This window comes from Carassius gibelio, chromosome B18 (genome assembly GCF_023724105.1).
Source record: "Carassius gibelio isolate Cgi1373 ecotype wild population from Czech Republic chromosome B18, carGib1.2-hapl.c, whole genome shotgun sequence".
Taxonomy (NCBI): Eukaryota; Metazoa; Chordata; class Actinopteri; order Cypriniformes; family Cyprinidae; genus Carassius; species Carassius gibelio.
This window is the reverse complement of record NC_068413.1, coordinates 1,472,511-1,490,341: the sequence shown is the minus strand read 5'-3', so window position 1 is coordinate 1,490,341 and position 17,831 is coordinate 1,472,511. Positions and strand designations below refer to the sequence as shown.

The 17,831-nt window shown below is 37.4% G+C and overlaps 1 protein-coding gene across 4 annotated transcripts in view; it reads right to left on the bottom strand.

Moving 5' to 3' along the window:
- Positions 1–324: 324 nt before the first annotated feature.
- Positions 325–17,831, bottom strand: part of LOC127977709 (granule associated Rac and RHOG effector protein 1) — a 32,164-nt gene continuing 14,657 nt past the window's right edge. For 2 of the 4 annotated variants that reach the window (XM_052582726.1, XM_052582725.1), the window contains 12 exons: positions 14,092–14,304; positions 13,311–13,451; positions 12,400–12,495; positions 11,486–11,647; positions 10,600–10,758; positions 9,192–9,289; positions 8,651–8,776; positions 6,848–7,836; positions 5,267–5,432; positions 4,498–4,635; positions 4,314–4,392; positions 325–2,523 (listed from right to left, as the gene is read on the bottom strand). In XM_052582726.1, coding sequence (XP_052438686.1) covers positions 2,197–2,523; positions 4,314–4,392; positions 4,498–4,635; positions 5,267–5,432; positions 6,848–7,836; positions 8,651–8,776; positions 9,192–9,289; positions 10,600–10,758; positions 11,486–11,647; positions 12,400–12,495; positions 13,311–13,451; positions 14,092–14,304 — 2,694 coding nt within the window. In that variant the 3' untranslated portion in view covers positions 325–2,196. Of the gene's footprint in view, positions 2,524–4,313; positions 4,393–4,497; positions 4,639–5,266; positions 5,433–6,847; positions 7,837–8,650; positions 8,777–9,191; positions 9,290–10,599; positions 10,759–11,485; positions 11,648–12,399; positions 12,496–13,310; positions 13,452–14,091; positions 14,305–17,831 lie in introns of all 4 variants that reach the window. The other 2 variants (XM_052582723.1, XM_052582724.1) reach the window with 1 other exon arrangement.

Genomic DNA, 17,831 nt, shown 5'->3' with positions numbered 1-17,831 from the left:
TAAAATATCACTGCTGATATATTATATTATATATATATATATATATATATATATATATATTAAATATATATTAAATATATAAACTTTGCATTTGAATTATTACATAACTACAATTTACAATACTAATTATATATATATATATATATATATATATATATAAATCTTATTTTATTTTTTACCACAGAATTGCATTGGCTGATAGGAAAAAAACTAGGCATACATTTTTATATACATAATTTCATGTTTTTAGTTGTGTGTATATAAGCATCAAAATATCTCCGTTGAAACATATGCAAAAGGAGTCAAAGATGAAATGATAGCAGATGTTGTTATATATTTATTTTTTTGCATTGCTGGTACACTTGGAAATAATCAGTTGCCAGCTCTAGTGAACAATAAGCAACATAAGCCAAGCAGTCGCCCCTCATGTCTTCAGTCAGGGCAACAGCATTTCTTTTCTTTTTACTTTTCTTTTTTTAACTCCTTTTATTTTTTGAAGCCACTAGTAAACCATTTTGACACAGCTGAGAAATGTAGAGCGTTACAGTCCAAGGTCATCGAAGATGTTCAATCTTTAAAAAAAAAAAATGCCGAAACAGTTTGGGAGGAAAACACGGACGAAGCAACGAACCTAACATTTTGATTGTGCAAAGCACAGACCTATAAAAAGATACATTTATATACAGCAAACGATCCTCTGTAAACATGGTAAGTATGTTAGTTTTCAGAAAACATGGTCATATCATAAATACAGGCAACATTGGCATCTGCAAACCTCACGAAATGAACATTCTGGGCTTTTTAGATGCAGCCCGAAACTAGAAACCGACGGGAATCAAAATAACCAAAACACCTCAATCCGACCATAACCATTTATTAGTGTTTATAATGGCGTATTTGGTAAACTCCGTAGAAAGAAGATAGTTAAACTCTGTAGAAAAGAAAAAAAAAAATGTGTGCTTCACATCTTGGGAAAATAAGCCTATATTACGCTAACTTATAGAGTAATGGTATAATGTGTAAGAAAATACAAAAATAAGATTAATACTGTCAATATTTGTACAAGAAATATATCGTATTTGAAAGATATACATGTTATTTTTATGGGAAGAGTTAGTGTTGTTCTGAAAAAAGCCAATGGGAAAATGAACACATACAGACCATACAAGAAGGGTTTGCGTTTTTAATAAAAGGGTTTTTTCTCTCTTCTTTTTCTAGATAGAACTACTACTACGGCTCCCAAACTGCTTTTTTAAATTGTATTTTATTTTTTTCATTTAAAGCACCATTTTCCATCTCTTAAACAATACTTTGGTTAGAGAAAATATCTGCAAGTGCTATTCAAAACAACATGGCACAAAGTTGCTGCTAACATCCTTTTTTATTTGCATTTTTTTTTTTATCTCTCAGATGTGGAAAAAGTAGTGTATTTCTTTCAAATTACACCTCTGCTATGATTATTATATTTCTGCCGAGCCTGCTCAAAGCCTCTTCATAAAAAGTAAATTATTTATAGTTCTTCTTGTTTCTTTTTTCGAGTCATTTACAAGCTATGAAACAGTAGCTGAGAGCTACAGTCTGAGTCGTCCCACGTGACATTTGGCAGTTACAGCTATTTAAACACAGTATTGTTATGTGGGACGTCCCGATCTTCGCAATGCGGCTGCTATAGTGCGCTGTGAGTGAGCACGGTGGCCATGCATATCAAAAAACTTGTGTAAACTCAAACTCGAACGCCGCCATGAGACTGAAGGCTTCAGTCGTGCCACCAGTGAAATGGTCCGACTAGCTGCTGTTAACATGAAGCATGCATCGTTTGGACAGCGTGGAAGGCAGTTACGTTCTGTTTGGAGACGTTTGACACGCATCTGTGTACAAAAATGTTATTAACCACTGTGTTAAATGCAAATTTCCCTATAAAAACACTTCTAGTTTACAAGGTTGGAGTCTAGACCAGGCTCACACCATAATATGAACAATCCCAGCTAGATTTCTACTGCTCCGAGTTTTGATAATAAAATAACATCCTTCCGCTGCCCTGACACAACCAAAGTCCCTTCATAAAGTCTCTTAGTGGTGTCCCGTTTGGGCTCTGAACTCAAAGCCTTTAAATGCCGATCTGGGTTTACATCCTGAGCATAACTCAAACTCAAAATATGCGAAAAGGGTCAGTGACCACTACCAGCCAAGTCCAGCTCAATACTGGTGCAGGTATGAGGGTCGATGCTCGGGTTTGAGCGGGAAGGTTTTGAAGCCTTTGCTCAGGATCTTGTGCTGGGAAACCTGCTGCTGCTGCTGTTGTTGTTGTTGTTGTGTGAACGGGTAGCCGGAGGAGATCCCGGAAGATGGAGGGCAGTCATTGGCCGTTGACCACACTGGAGACTGCAGCATTTGCATGGAATCGCCCCATTGGCTGGAAGGGATGGTCATCTGGTAGAGGGAAGAGCTGGGATTGGGCATGGTATTAGTGTGCGAGGAGTGCTGCCAAGGGGCTTTAGGGGGCCAGGTTTTGGTTTTGCTGTCCTGTAACAGAAAGAACAAAAATATATTTAAATTTATGCCTATTATCCAAAGCAACTTTTATTGATGGAAATCGAACCAATGACCTGGAAATCGAACGCATGACCTTGCATCCTGGAAATCTAACCCATGAACTTGCATCCTGGGAATCAAACGGATGAACTTGCATCCTGAGAATCAAACCCATCACCTTGGAATCAATTCCATGATCTTGAAATTGAACCCACAATCTTGAATCCTGGGAATCAAACCCATTATCTAGGAATCAAACCCACGACCTCGCATCATGGGAAACAAACCCATGATCTAGAATCCTGGGAATCAAACCGGTCACCTGGGAATCTAACCCATTATCTTGCATCCTGGAAATCAAACCTATGACCTGGGAATCAAACCCATGACCTTGAATCCAGGGAATCAATCCCATGACCTGGGAATCTAACCCAGTACCTTAGAGATCATGGTAATCGAACCTATGACCTTGAATCCAGGGAATCAATCCCATGACCTGGGAATCTAACCCAGTACCTTAGAGATCATGGTAATCGAACCTATGACCTTGAATCCAGGGAATCAATCCCATGACCTGGGAATCTAACCCAGTACCTTAGATCATGGTAATCGAACCTATGACCTTGCATACTGGAAATCCAGCCCATGACCTGGGAAACAAACCCATGACCTTGAGTCCTGGGAATCAAACCAATGATCTAGGAATCAAACCCATGACCCTTGCATCATGGGAAACAAACCCATGATCTAGAATCCTGGGAATCAAACCTGTCACCTGGGAATCGAACACATTATCTTGCATCCTGGAAATCAAACCCATGACCTTGAATCCAGGAAATCAATCCCATGACCTGGGAATCTAACCCATTACCTTGGATAATGGTAATCGAACCTATGACCTTGCATACTGGAAATCCAGCCCATGACCTGGGAATCAAACCCATGACCTTGCATCCTGGGAATCAAACCCATGACCTGGGAATCTAACCCATGATCTTGTATCCTGGAAATCGAACCCATGACCTTGCATCATGGGAATCAAGCCCATGACCTGAGATTATAACCCATGACCTTGCATCATGGTAATCAAACCTATGACCTTGCATCCTGGAAATCCAACCCATGATCTTGCATTCTGGGAATCGAGCCCATGATCTTGCATCCTGGGAATCAAACCAATGAACCCATAATCTTTCATTTTGGGTATAAAACCCATAACCATGCATCCATGACCTAGGAATCAAACCCATGATCTTGCATCTTGGGAATCGAACCAATGCTAATGCCATACTTTACTATTTGAATTATAGGTAAGTTTGTTATAAAGTTTCATATAAAGCAAAACAATGGCAATGCATAGAAAACAAAATAGTGGACGGGTCAAAGACAAGTAATGAAAAGTTTTTTAAGTATTTAAAAATTCTCCAAAAACAAAAGCATTCAATTTCTGAGAAATGTACTCTTTGTATTCATGGTGGCCTGGTGTTGTTTAAATCTTTTTTGAAAATTGCAAAATTTTACATTTTTATATAAAATAGTTTCTTTTATTTTTGTTGAAAGACAAATAATACATGCAACAAGAGTTGATTAACTGGATCGTTCCTTCACAACTTTATAACCTGCTCAAAATCTTCTTAGATCCAAACACCGTATACAATATAAAAAATATTTACAATACCAGCTGCATGTGAGAAAACACCCACTGTTAAACTCCACCTCTTTAATATGATGGAATATACTTGTGTTTATTAGTTGAAGTGGCATCAGAGAGTCATTAGTACCTGGTTACTGTCGTCACTGGCGTGGTGGAGCGGAGGAGAGGGCAGAGTGCACACTTCCTGTTCACCACAGCTGTGTTTCCTAAAAAAACACACTCAACGTGAGGGACGCACTCATCTCAAACACACCATCCGGATGAATAGTTTCGGATGAAAGTGTCTGTTAAACAGATTAAATGCTTGTTACCGTCTTTGTTTTACAGCTGCAACCAGGTCAGGCCCAGAGAACATAGAGAACAGACTGTCCCCATTGGCTGAGGACGTCTCGTCACTGGAGCTGGCTGAATCCCCCTGATTGGCTGACCAGCCGCTGTTGACCGCCTCCCTGCTTGAAAACAAACATCGATATCAATATATGATTATTAATGGCAATATTTACATTTCTAAATTGAATTTCTTGAATGAAGTCTCTTTTGCTCACCAAGGCTGCATTTATTCAATCAAAAATACCTTTATTTTATGTGAATATAAAATGTCACTTATTTCTGAAATTAAAGCAGTGTTCTGTGATTAGTAGTAAATCTCCATCACATGCTTTCAGATGGAGCAGCATTTAATCCAAAGAGCTGTAGTTCTCTGACAAGCTACGTGTAGAAAGCAAAAAAAAAAAGTCACAGATGACAATCAAATGATTATGAAATCAAATAATTTGTTTGCGTTGATGACAGCTGTTTGCGTAGCTTCTAAGTGAACTACGGCTCTGTATAGTAAATGCTGCTCCATCTGAAAGCACGTGAAAACACCACATTTAACAACACATTTTACTCCAAACTCACTTCATAACAACAGCTGAGTGTTTGAAATAAGTTTCTGACTATTTGATGCGCTTAAAAATGAAATGCATCAGAAATCAGAGCATTTAAAGCATATCTCTATTGCACTTTACTAAGATAGAAACCTGACACTGAAATAATTCACGATGAGGTGCTGTGCTGTGATTGGTCAGAGCGTCTCACCCCTCGCTGTAGTACTCTGGGTGTGTCCAGCCCCTGTGCTGCTCGTCTGGGTGTGGCCAGTTACTGCGGGTGATGCTGGGCTGACGAACATGCTGTGCCTGTCGTTTCTGCTGCATGGCCTGATTGACCCCAGCAACATAACGCGCAAACTCTGGATCCGAGCCCACTAGCGGAGAGATGGAGGGAGGGAGAGAGAGAGAGAGAGAGAGAGAGTGATGCATGTCGCTTTGTCCTGCTCTTTGTTTAAACTGTCCAGCACAGCAGGAACACATAATAGAGTCCAAAACCCACAAACACCACTAATGCACTAAAGTGACCTGCTGCATCACAGGAACCACTACATACACTCACACAATATAAAAACCATGGCATATTTAACAATGTGTAATGAGAAAACTTCAAGTGTTAGCTTCTAACTAAGTTCAATACATTAAAATTACACTCATTTTAATGTGTTCTTGCACAGCAATTAATTATTGCAATAAAAGTAATGCAATTAATCAAGTGCAGATGGTGACATGAACCCATCTCGGATTTATGTGTGTAAAAACTACTGTGGTGGCTTCAGTCTTTCAATCCTTACCAGAACAAGTGGTCGTGGATGATATTTGCTCAAAAAGCATGTACCATAATTTTCGGACTATAAGTCGCACCTTAGTATAAGTCGCATCAGTCCAAAAATACGTCATGATGAGGAAAAAAACATATATAAGTCGCATTGGACTATTTAGAACCAAGCACTAAGAGAAAACATTACCGTCTCCAGCCACGAGAGGGCGCTCTATGTCTTCAGTGTAGACTACAGGAGCAGCATAGAGCGCCCTCTGGCGGCTGGAGACGGTAATGTTTTCTGTTGGTTCATTTCTCTTGGTTAATTTCTCTCGGTTCATGACAAATAAATTTTGATAAATAAGTCGCACCTGACTATAAGTCGCAGGACCAGCCAAACTATGAAAAAAGTTCGACTTATAGTCCGGAAAATACGGTATGCATTTAAATCCACTACAAATAGTAAAGCAGTAACAATACAATAATATAAGTATGTCATGGTGATATACAATTTTTTTCGCTTTAAATGTATGAAGTTTTGATAAAAATAGGATAGTTTTGTAAACTGATAGCGCATATATATTAAACTTGAAATAAATCTAAATTCTAAAATGTGTATTTTAGATGGAAAACGTTAAAAAAAGGGAAAAAGTTGCAACTAACTAAAATAAATTGGTTAATTACGAAAAATTACTAAAACTGATGAAAAAATATAAAATCTAAACTAAAAAACACTAAATAACAAAAATATTACAATAAAAATCATTATTTAAAAAGAAAAAAAAGTCTTACATTCTTATGCTGCATATATATTTAAAAATGCCTTTTTAGCTGGGACTGTCACATATCTGATTTTTTTAAATGTATATTTTCATTTAGTAATTTCTTGTATTTTTTTTTTCTCTGGTATTTTTGCAATATTTCTGTTCGGTAAAATGTTCAGAATAGTCATTCTCCTCCCTGCCCTGGGGCAAAGTTTGGTTCTCATGAGCTTTGCTCTGAACCTGTCTGAGCTGACCGCTCTCTGCTCACCTGCAGGGTCAAAGGGCATGGAGTCTCCCAACACCCCGAACAGACTCTGGTCACTCTGGTCTCGGTTGGGCCAGGTGTTGTTCCGGGGTCCCTGCGGGGGCTTGTGGCCGAGCATCTCAGACATCATGCTGTCCATGTATGTACTGACCAGCCCCAGACTGTAGAGGTCAGAGCTGAGGTCAGGCAGGCCTGGGGTGGGCCACTGCGTCAAGGGCACGATGGGCGAGAGGCCTCCTAAAGGACCCTGGGGCCACTTGCTGGGGACTCTTGGCTGCGGAGGCTGCTGGGAAGAGAGCTGCGGGGAAACAGGTGATGTTTGCTGCGGCTGACCGATCGGCTGCAAGAGATGCTGGTAGAACGGCAGAGTCTGCGAGGTCGGCTGCGACTGCGGCTGCGTTTGCTGCTGTTTAGGCGGTGAAGGAAGCTGCTGTTGTTGCTGCTGTTGTTGTGTTGGTTGCTGCAAGGTTTGCGGCAACACTTGAGACTGTGAGGGGGGCGGAGCCGCTCCGCTGGGCGGCTTCAAGTCGGCCGCATTCGAAGAAGCCACCGAGTTCCTCCTCTTCACCAGCGGAGACGCCTGCTGGGATTTCCCCATGTTGAACCCGGACAGGAAGTCGATGACGTCTTGCATCTCCTGGTCGGTGGGCAGGTTCATGCCCTGCTCGTCTGCGGACGCTCCGTTGGCGATCTGCGCGTGGCTGGGGTCAGGTGTGCAGGGCATGCTGCTCATCTGCAGGAGGCTGTGCGGGCGGCTGGATCGGTCGTCTGAGCTGCCGCTGCTCCGTGACGGGGTGCTGGGTATGGAGTAGCTGCCGCCTGCGCTGGAGTTAGACGAGGTTTTCTTGGTGAAGCGTGAGGTGAGTTTGGAGATGGTTTTGGGGAGGCCGCCGGAGGATTTGGTGCTGTTCCCCGGAGGGAGATCGACAGGGCCGCCGTAATCAGTCGTGTCTCGCTGTAGCTGGATCTGAATGGTGGGCAAAGTCTGTTCCCTGAACACAGAAATACAAAATATAAAATAAATACATTTTAATCGGTCTTATATTAGTATCATGGAAGTGCTACTATAGTCTGTATTCAAATTTTGTGCTTTTATTGATTTTATTTCAGCTTTAAAGGCTTTATTATGCAAAATTCACTTTCTCGTGTTTACAGTTATGAGCTGTAAAAGCACGGCCCTATTCTGACAATTAAGATTAGTCATTTTACTGCATAGAAATAGATATTTTCATTAAAATATTGCATGCATTGTGTGCGACTATAAAAAATATTTTATTTTCTAGACTGCATTTCGAAAGTATTGGGTGATAAAAAATGTTTTATAAAAATGAAAATAGAAAATAATAATAAATGATATATATATATATAAAATAAAAAAATTCAAAGTCAATAAAAACAAAGTCTTAAAAAAAAAGATTTAGGTTTTGGTAATTTTGTTGGGGACGACAGATGCAAATTAGCAAACTCTAGCACGACATTTGTGTTGTGCATGGTTCCTTTTAAATAAATGAACTTAACCGAACTAAACAATTTGATTTCTGTTTTAATTTGAGTTATTTTAGCACATAAATAAACTTTATTTGTGGAAATCATGATGCATTTTATTTTTCAAGATTCCTTGATGAACAGAAAGTTCAAAAGATCAGCATTTATTTGAAACAGAACTCATTTCTGTCTTAACTGTCACTTTTAATTTATTTAATGCATCAATGTTACTTTTGCAAAAATTATAATCTTAACCCCAAACTTTTTGTCTTAGAGGGATCTATGTGAAGGTATGACTCCAGCACTAATGCGGACACTGACTTGCGCTCTTTCCAGCGCTGGAGGTCAAACACAGCAGTGTAAAGCACATCCACCAGACCGAGGGTCTTCTCTGGATCCAGACTGCGCTGCAGAAGAGACATCGTCGCTGGATCCTCCTTCAGACACCTACAAGACAAAAGTACATTTAGAATGTAAGATTAGATTTCAATGCTATTTTATTTCACTGTATTATTTTATTTGATATATTACTGGGGAAAAAAAGTCTGTTTTCATGGTAAACTTGTAAGTAAATAAAATACAAACAAACAAATAAATACTATTACATAACCAATTTCAATTTGCTGTTTAATAGAAACCATGGGTGCTTATCCTGAAATGGACTCAAAGTGATCCAAATTAACAGAGATAAGTGTCTTCATTAAGAGAATAATGGTTAATGTTGTTCATGCATTCATTAGTCAATACTTTGAATAAGTGGTGAATAAAGCAGCTTGAACTCTAGTAACCTTCAGAAACAGAAGACATGGATCTGCTATAATACATTATATTTACATAAATCTCATCATATACAGTTACTCACCATGTGGATGGAACTTGGATCACAACTTTAGATCCTTCAAGACAGATCTGAGGAGCGTACGCTTCCTTATTCTCAATCTGAGCAGTGTCAACCACGACCTGCACACACACACACACACACACACACACACACACACATCATCAGGTTTAATAACTGCACTGCACACACTATCATGAAGATCTGCCAGAATAAATCATGCGTTGCTCGTCCAGTGATCATAATCAATCATTTCACAGTAAAACTAATGCCAAGAGGATGCTTGAGAGCCCCAGTAACCTGATTGTCATCACTGTCAGGAGCCGTTTCCATCCGAAAACACAAATGAAATATTTCCCACAGTTCTTGAAATGCATGCAGTTGCATTTGAAACGAAGGGTGTTTCCTATTAAACAGGAAGTGGGCTATTGTTATTAATAGCGCAGGTGTATCCTCAATGTGACTCCACTGACGGCGACTCACCAGTGAAAACACACACACGCCCAAAGGTCACGGTCACCCTGACCACACACACAGCAAGGACAGAGTCATGGAAACCACTTTATGATTATTCAGAAATCATTTTCCTGTAGACGGAGGCCTTTTTCATATCCTATATTTTTTGGTGTGAATGTTGCTGACAGTGAACCAATAAAACTATTCTGGAATATCAAGGCCATTATAGAAAACTATAACCATGAAAAACATTTTTGTTATTTGAAACAAATGTTAAAAATTAAATATAATATAGAAAATATCTATTTCAGCTAGTTGCTGAATATATATGAAATAAAAATGTAACATTTAAAAATAGCATAAATGTTAAAAATAAGAAAATTATAAAAACATTTAAAATATATATATATATATATATATATATATATATATATATATATATATATATATATATATATATATATATATATATATATATATATATATATATATATATATAAATATATATATAATTTTTTTTTTTTTTTTTTTAAATAAAAACTAATTCAAAATGATAAAAAAGTAAACTGCTTTGAATGCATTAAAAAACAATGCAAGTTGCTTTGGATAAAATGCATATGTAAATGCAAGACCAAAAAGGAAAAAAAACTTTTTGGCCGATACCGATATGTTGACCGATAAATCTATATCCAATTTTTTTATACTCTTTGAAAGCCCGATTATAAAAAAAGGTCTCATTAAAACCTACATCCCAAACACTTCAACATAAGCAGCCTTGTTTGAACAGTGTACATTTTAAAAATAGTCTTATTCTCCCATTACCAAATTTCATCATAAAAAGTCTTACAAATAAATTAAATAATGCATAAATAATGCAAACAGGTCATCTCAAATAAAAAAACTGGTCTGTTCCTGTCTGGAACAAGCTGCAATGTGGATCAGACTTTGTGCACATTCTTAAAAGTGTGTAACTCACCAGTCCAGCCTGTCCAAACAGCAGCTGAACGGCCGTCTTACAGGCTCCTCTCCAGCTGGAGGGACACACCTGGTTCAGCACCTCTGTGATGGGCGAATCATCTCGCACGGACACACCGTTCTGATCCACCGCATCCTTGATCAGCTGCAGCACGGCATGCTGGGAAGAGATGACATCAAATCAAGTAAGTGGAGTCTTTTTACTGTAATGTGCATGAATGTTTTACTGTGCAACTCAACATATTTGAGGTCAGTAAGATGTTTTTGAAAGTCTCTTCTGTTCATCAAGACAAATATAAATTACAATTGTGAAGTATTATTACAATTTAAAATAACTCTTCTATGTGAATATGTTGTAAAATGTAATTTATTTCTGTGATGCTCCGCTGTATTTTCAGCATCATTCCTTCAGTCTTCAGTGTCACATGATCTTCAGAAATCATTCAAATATGATGATTTACTATTCAAGAAACATTTCGGATTATTATCAATGTTGAATACAGTTGTGCTGCTTCATATTTTTGTGGAAACTGTGATACATTTTATTTTTCAGGATTCTTTGATGAACAGAAAGTTTTAAAGAACAGCATTTATTTGAAATAGAAATCTTTTGTACCTTCTGTAACACTTTTGATCAATTTAATGCATCCCTGCTGAGTACAGATTTTTCAAAAAGGTCTCAAAATGAAAATTAAAGAAAAAATGCTAAATGGTCTTAAAAAAAGCCCTAACTTTCTTGTTTTGGAGGTGAAATATGAGGCAGACATCATCTGCACATAACAGAGTCTGACATGTGCATGCTTCTAGTGTATTTTTTTAAACATTTCCAGCTGGGATCTCATTTCATCCATCTCTAGTCATCGATCAGAAGTGTGTGTTCAGGGTACCGTTTTAAGCTTGAGGTTATCTGATGCGCTCTCATTGAAGGAAACTCCTCGGAGGAGATGAGAGCCGATCTGGACGGGGATTGTGGGTAATTCACAATGGATGGGCTGAGACGTGGTGTGAAAGCGTCCAGCCTGCTGGGCCTCAGCATCACTACAGCAGCCCTGCAAAAAACACAATTAAATCACACGACTGACCCAGATACATGAAAACACACAACTGCAAAGTAGGGATGCACAATATATCGGCCACCATATCGGTATCGGCCGATAATAATAATTTCTTGTTATCGGTATCGGCCCGATAAGAAAATTTGGCCGATATCGTAAAGGCGATTAATAATGCATTATTTCCATCAGAAACAATTTACTTGAGATGACTTGTTTGCATTATTTATGCATTATTTTATTTATAAGACATTTTATGATGGAATTTGGTAATGCGAGAATAAGACTATTTTTTTAAATGTACACTGTTCAAACTAGGCTGCTTATGTTGAAGTGTTTGGGAAGTGGCTTTTAAAGATGAGACCTTTTTTTTTTATAATCGGGCTTTCAAAGAGTATAAAAATTGGGATATAGATTTATCGGCCAACATATCGGTTATCATCTTTCAAATAAAAATAAAATATCGGTTATCGGTATCGACCAAAATGTTGTCAAATGTCCCTACTGCAAAGTCATGTTTACAAGGCTGCAAAATGAGCAGTTCTGTAGAAGAATAAATCAAAAGATTACAAAGTTCAACTTATCCTTTGAAGCAATGATGTTGGCTGTTTTCTCTGTCTAACCGAACAGATCTTATTCAGAATATGATGCACGGTGGATAGTCAAACATCTGCTTCTGTGCAAATGCTGAACACATGAAGCATCTTTAATCTGCACTAAAGCTGTAATTTCACACACGGCAAACATACCTGTAAAGATGCTTCCACTGATTTGGGATTAAGGTGAAATCCAGCCTTCAGAGCATATTCACTGTGACCCAAAGAGTCTAACGCCACTTTATACGCCTGCAACACACACACACACACACACACTTATTAATGTCAGTGGGTCAGTCAGTGGCTCACAAAAAGCCTCATTATATACAGAAAAAACATATAATTCACTTATTTACATACATTTCTACAACATTATAAAGCATAGTCTTGCAGGTGTTCAACAAATTCTTAAAAGCAAATAAATATGGGCGGTTTTGTTACATTATTCCACATAAATAGACTACGGTCCACAAATAAACGTAACGAAAAAGTAAACAGAATGAGATCCACAAATATACGTTAGGAGTTTCACTAAAATTAATTACATAAATACACAAATAAATACAATGTGGTTTGCTAATAAAATCACAGCTGTTCATTTCATTTGATGCAAACACCAGAATATTACATTATTCTTTTTAAAAGCCAATCTACAAACCATCAGGATATAAACGATGAACAAATGTGATTTTATAAACATAGAAAGCATATTAAATGCGAGTAAAGTGTCTACTTTAATGTTAAAGTGAAAGTGTCAAAATATGGGTGAAATTATGCCCTATAATCATTCAGCATGTAAAAATTAAACATGCAAATCCTGACCTGAAATTATATAACATTTATTATAGATCACATGATCATACTATTATACGTATTATATTTTAAATAATAAAAATCTTTGAAAAATAGGGGGAAACCTAGTGTTTTGAAGGATAGTGACAAAGACTGGTAAAGATTTAAAATGACAATGAACTTTGCTTTGGGTGCTTGAAGGAGATGCATGTTACGTCACGAACAACAATTGCAATAACTGTATTAACTGTTGTAACCGTGTGTGTGTTTACCTGCAGAGCGTTGTCGATCTTGGTGTTGAGCTCTTTGAGCTGGTGTTCAGGGATGGAGGTGTTGTGAGAGCAGAAGAGCTGCTGCACCTGAATCCCAGACAGACAGCCGTCTCTCCCTCTCTCTCTGAGACACGCCGTCACCTGAAGCACACACACGGCTGGTTAAATCAGCGTTTATATGACCTCAAACTACTTTGCTAAGTATGTGAGGGGGTATGTAGCCTGAACTGAATGGGAAGACAAAGAGACTTCGCAAAAACTAGAAAATTAGACGATAAATAGATGAATCTCTCGCTCTCAAAAAAATAAATAAGACATATTTTTTATTAAATAAAAGAATATATAATTAAAAATAAATAAAAATGTGTTACAATATTTATATATGTTCTAAAATATAATTTGTATAATTCAGACATTTTCAAATTATTATGTAAGGGTTTGATGAATAAAAAGCATAATTTTTTCATATCTTTAAAAAAATAAACTATTTAAGTAGTTTACTTCTGTATTTTACCTGAATAGGATAATGTCACAAAACAAAATATAGAAATGTAAATATATATATATATATATATATATATATATATATATATATATATATATATATATATATATATATATATATATATATATATATATATATATATATATATATATTTTTTTTTTTTTTTTTTTTTATAAATTTTAAAGTAATTTTTTAGAAGGTCAACCTTTTGGTCAATTTAATGTTTCTCAGCACAGATTGGTTGATTGCTTGTGCATTGGTTGTTGGTGTCTGTACCTCTGAAGCTCCCTTCCATGAGCGGACGGCCTCCTCCAGCTCCGACAGCGGCCCGGGGTTCATGTTCTGTGTCTGTGCATTTCCGTGTCTCTCCTGAACCTGCGCTAGCGCCTCGGCCAGACAGGACTGTGCCACCGGCTGGACCTTCTGCAACGCCTGTGACAGGAACTGGAAATGCACCTGCATCACCGTCAGGAAGCAGCGGCCCAGCACCTGAGAAACAGAGTCATATTAAACCTTGAACCACAAAACAGAGCACCAAAACTGACTTTTTGGTGACCACTTACTGACCCCAAATTTATTTTACATTTATATTAAAAAATAAAAACTACTATGAAAGTCAATGGGTACCGTCAACTGTTTGGCTGCCATCATTCTTCCAAATATCTTCTTGTGTATAACAGAAGAACCAAACTCATACAGGTTTGGAAAAAGTTGGGGGTGAGATAACGACAACCGAATGTGTGTGAACTATCCCTTTACATCCGTTCAATTTTTGCACAAATTAAAACCTGTTTTCAAATGGAATTTTGTCTGGATTCTGTTTTAATGGCTTATTTTTACAACAATCAGGTTATATGAAATGTTTAATTTATTTTCAGCATGTTAATTTGCAGAAAAGGTCTCATTTGATCAAAAAAGGCCTCACAAGGTGAAGTTTAGACATAAAACAAAAACTACTGGGAATTTTTTATTTATTTATTTTTTGAGTATGAAATAAAGAGGTGTGACATGTTTCTCAGCTTTCCTGTCAAGTGTTCATTAAAAGCAGTCTTTACATCTCATAACAGACATCAATCAGGCCAGAAACTGGCGCATGCATCTGGTGCTGAAGGTTTATTAATAAGCAGAACTAAAAACAACACACCAAATGAGACAAAAAAAAAAAAACATGGTCAAAGCAGTAGACTGCGATCCGTTCCGGGAAACAGTGGTCGATCCCGAAAGTAAGAAGCGCGTCCGGAACATTCCCAGACACAGATGCATTCTGAGCAGATTTACAGAGTTACTGCCGTATCGCTTCCTAAATAGGGAGTCTTTCCTGACTCACGTCTTACTCATCGAAACGAGAGCGCGGAGACGAGCTCGTAAAAATAATGAAATAAAGACACGGGATCAGCATCTGCTCAAACCACTTCAGTCACGTCGCTAACTGGCTCTGTGCATGTTTTCAGTAGATATCCTGAATTCAGTAGATGGACAGAATGAGTCAGAAGTGTGATGCATGAATTGATTCTTTCCCTCAAACAGTTCATAAAGAGAGAAGGCATGAGCCCCACCGGAGCAGAAAGGGTTTCTTTTACAGGTATCTGCTGAAAATATCTACAGGCCAAGTTGTAAAGACAGAAATATTTCGTCTTGTGCAACAGGAGACAGGAAAAACCAGGCGGTGCCAGTTTCAGTCTTTCACCCCTCACACAGAAACACCTGAGAGCACACAGCGTATATAGGAACAGGCTTTAAACATTAGCTCAAGACAGATTTGGACACACGGCTAATAAGGGCATAAATCAACTAACGCTGTTATTCCAGGCTTATTTAAGGGTTTCACTTGATGATAAGCACAAGAATGATTCTAACAGGTCAAACTTACAACAAAATTCAACTAAAAGGGTTCAGGATTAAAAAATAAATAAATAAATAAAATAGAGCCAATTGCAAAAAACAAAAACACATTGACATAGCATCACGGTTTAAAACACCTTTGACAAACAGTTCATACAGTATAAGCAAAATTAAACCCAAATAAATGGTAAAAATACTACAAATAATAATAATAAAGTAGTAAATAAAGGATTGATGCATTTTTTTTAAAAACTATTGTAAAAAGTAGTTCTCAATACAAATAAATAAATTTTAATAACAAAAATATACAATCGCTGTAAAATGCAATTTAACATTGATAATGATAACAATAGTAACAATTAATAAAAATATATTACTTAATAATAGTAAATATTATTATTACAAAAATATTGAAATGGGGAAATGACAGTACAAATTAAAAATAGAAGCTAAAGGGACAAAAAAACTAATTAATATCACCAATCAATAATAATAATAATGTGTTAATAGTAATAATAATAGTAAAAATGTATATAATAATTATATCAGTAAATTTTATATAGGAATGCAATTTTATTATTACTATTATTGTTATTATTATTATTAACTATATACAATAATAATTAAATTAAATTAATTGAAATAGGGAAAAAACTGTGCAAATGCTAATGTGGCTAAAAAGAGTTTATTTCAAGACCAAGAACACTGTGAAAGCAAAGATAATTGTTTTGGTGAATTGATTCACATTTACAGTAAATTCAATGCATTTCATGCAAAATTATGCAGAATCAATGTCACAACACAAGGTTTGGAAACCTGAACTAGGGTCAGTGTTCTTATTGAGGGCATCAAAAAAAGAGCGCTGCTGATTGGCTGAGAGGTTCAGTGGATGTATTTCTGCAGCGGCGCTTCATTGAGACAATCGCAGTGTAAGCTAACACCCCGGGGACGGGAATACCCTGCTTTCGTCCTGCCAGCCCAATGTAAACAGGAGAATTAACTCGCCCCTTAGCAGATTCCTGCGACTCAAACAAAACGCTCATTAGCTCACACAAGACGCTGAATAGACACTAAAGTCTGTGTTGTGTTTACAGAGCGCTAATATGCATGCATTCGAGAAATACTTCCTCTGGTTCAGTACACGAGTTCAGAAGGCAGCGGTTTAATAAACTCTGACATTTTCATGCATATCTGGCAGCTGAAATGTTCTGACAAAACACAGACTGTGTTTTACAGCAGCAGAACTGGTATGTTGTTTTTACGTTCTGTACGTAAAAGAAGACATACCACAAGCCTTGTTCACAAGACGAGACAAAAATACTTGAAAACACACACACAGCCCAAACTTTCCACAGCAGCTGCTGGGTGAGTGTTCAGGATGCTTTCGCTTCCGCAAACATTATAAAACACTTTTAATATCTGAAAACGTTCCACGGCAAACACGTTCGGGCGGAAAGAATTCGGAATTGCCAGAATATTCCGTTTCATGCTTTTGAAAACTTTGGCGTTTTGTGTTTAGCGTTGGTCTGTGGAGCTGCAGGTCTGGCTCGGGTCCCTGCCGCGACGCCCGTTTTAAAGGCCTGTGGGGTGAAGCCTTCCTGCTCGGAGCGTGACCACATCCACCAGGGCACAAACCCTCGCTCATAAAGGCATCATTTCAGCTTTTATATGCCCCTCGAGCAGAGACACGGAGGCTGACCAGCACGGCTCAACCACACCAGCTAGAAAGTATGTCCACTCGGATAGAGACGGATAGAGATAGAGAGAGCATCTGGCTTCCCAAAATATCTCTGAACAGAGGGAGTCCTCTATAAATGATGTGGAGACCTCTTCTCTCTCCGTCTTTGAAAAACTATTCTATTTCTGATGTGCATTGCATAAAAAAGGGCATCATTTATGGCATCTAGATTTTAAATAGAGTTGCAATTTAAAATGTGATTTATAAATTTAGCATGTTGCCAAATTTCTGATTATATATCGATTAGGCTACATACTAAATTAAACTGCACCTATAAAGCAAAAATCACTTTTGTATTGTTTTTGAACATAATTATGTGCGCCTGCAGTGTGCGTACACAACCACCCCATTGTGATTCAATTTAATCCACTCTTTTATTATTTTCCCCATAAATAAAAAAAATGGTATCTCAAAATGAGCTTTTCAGGAATGTACT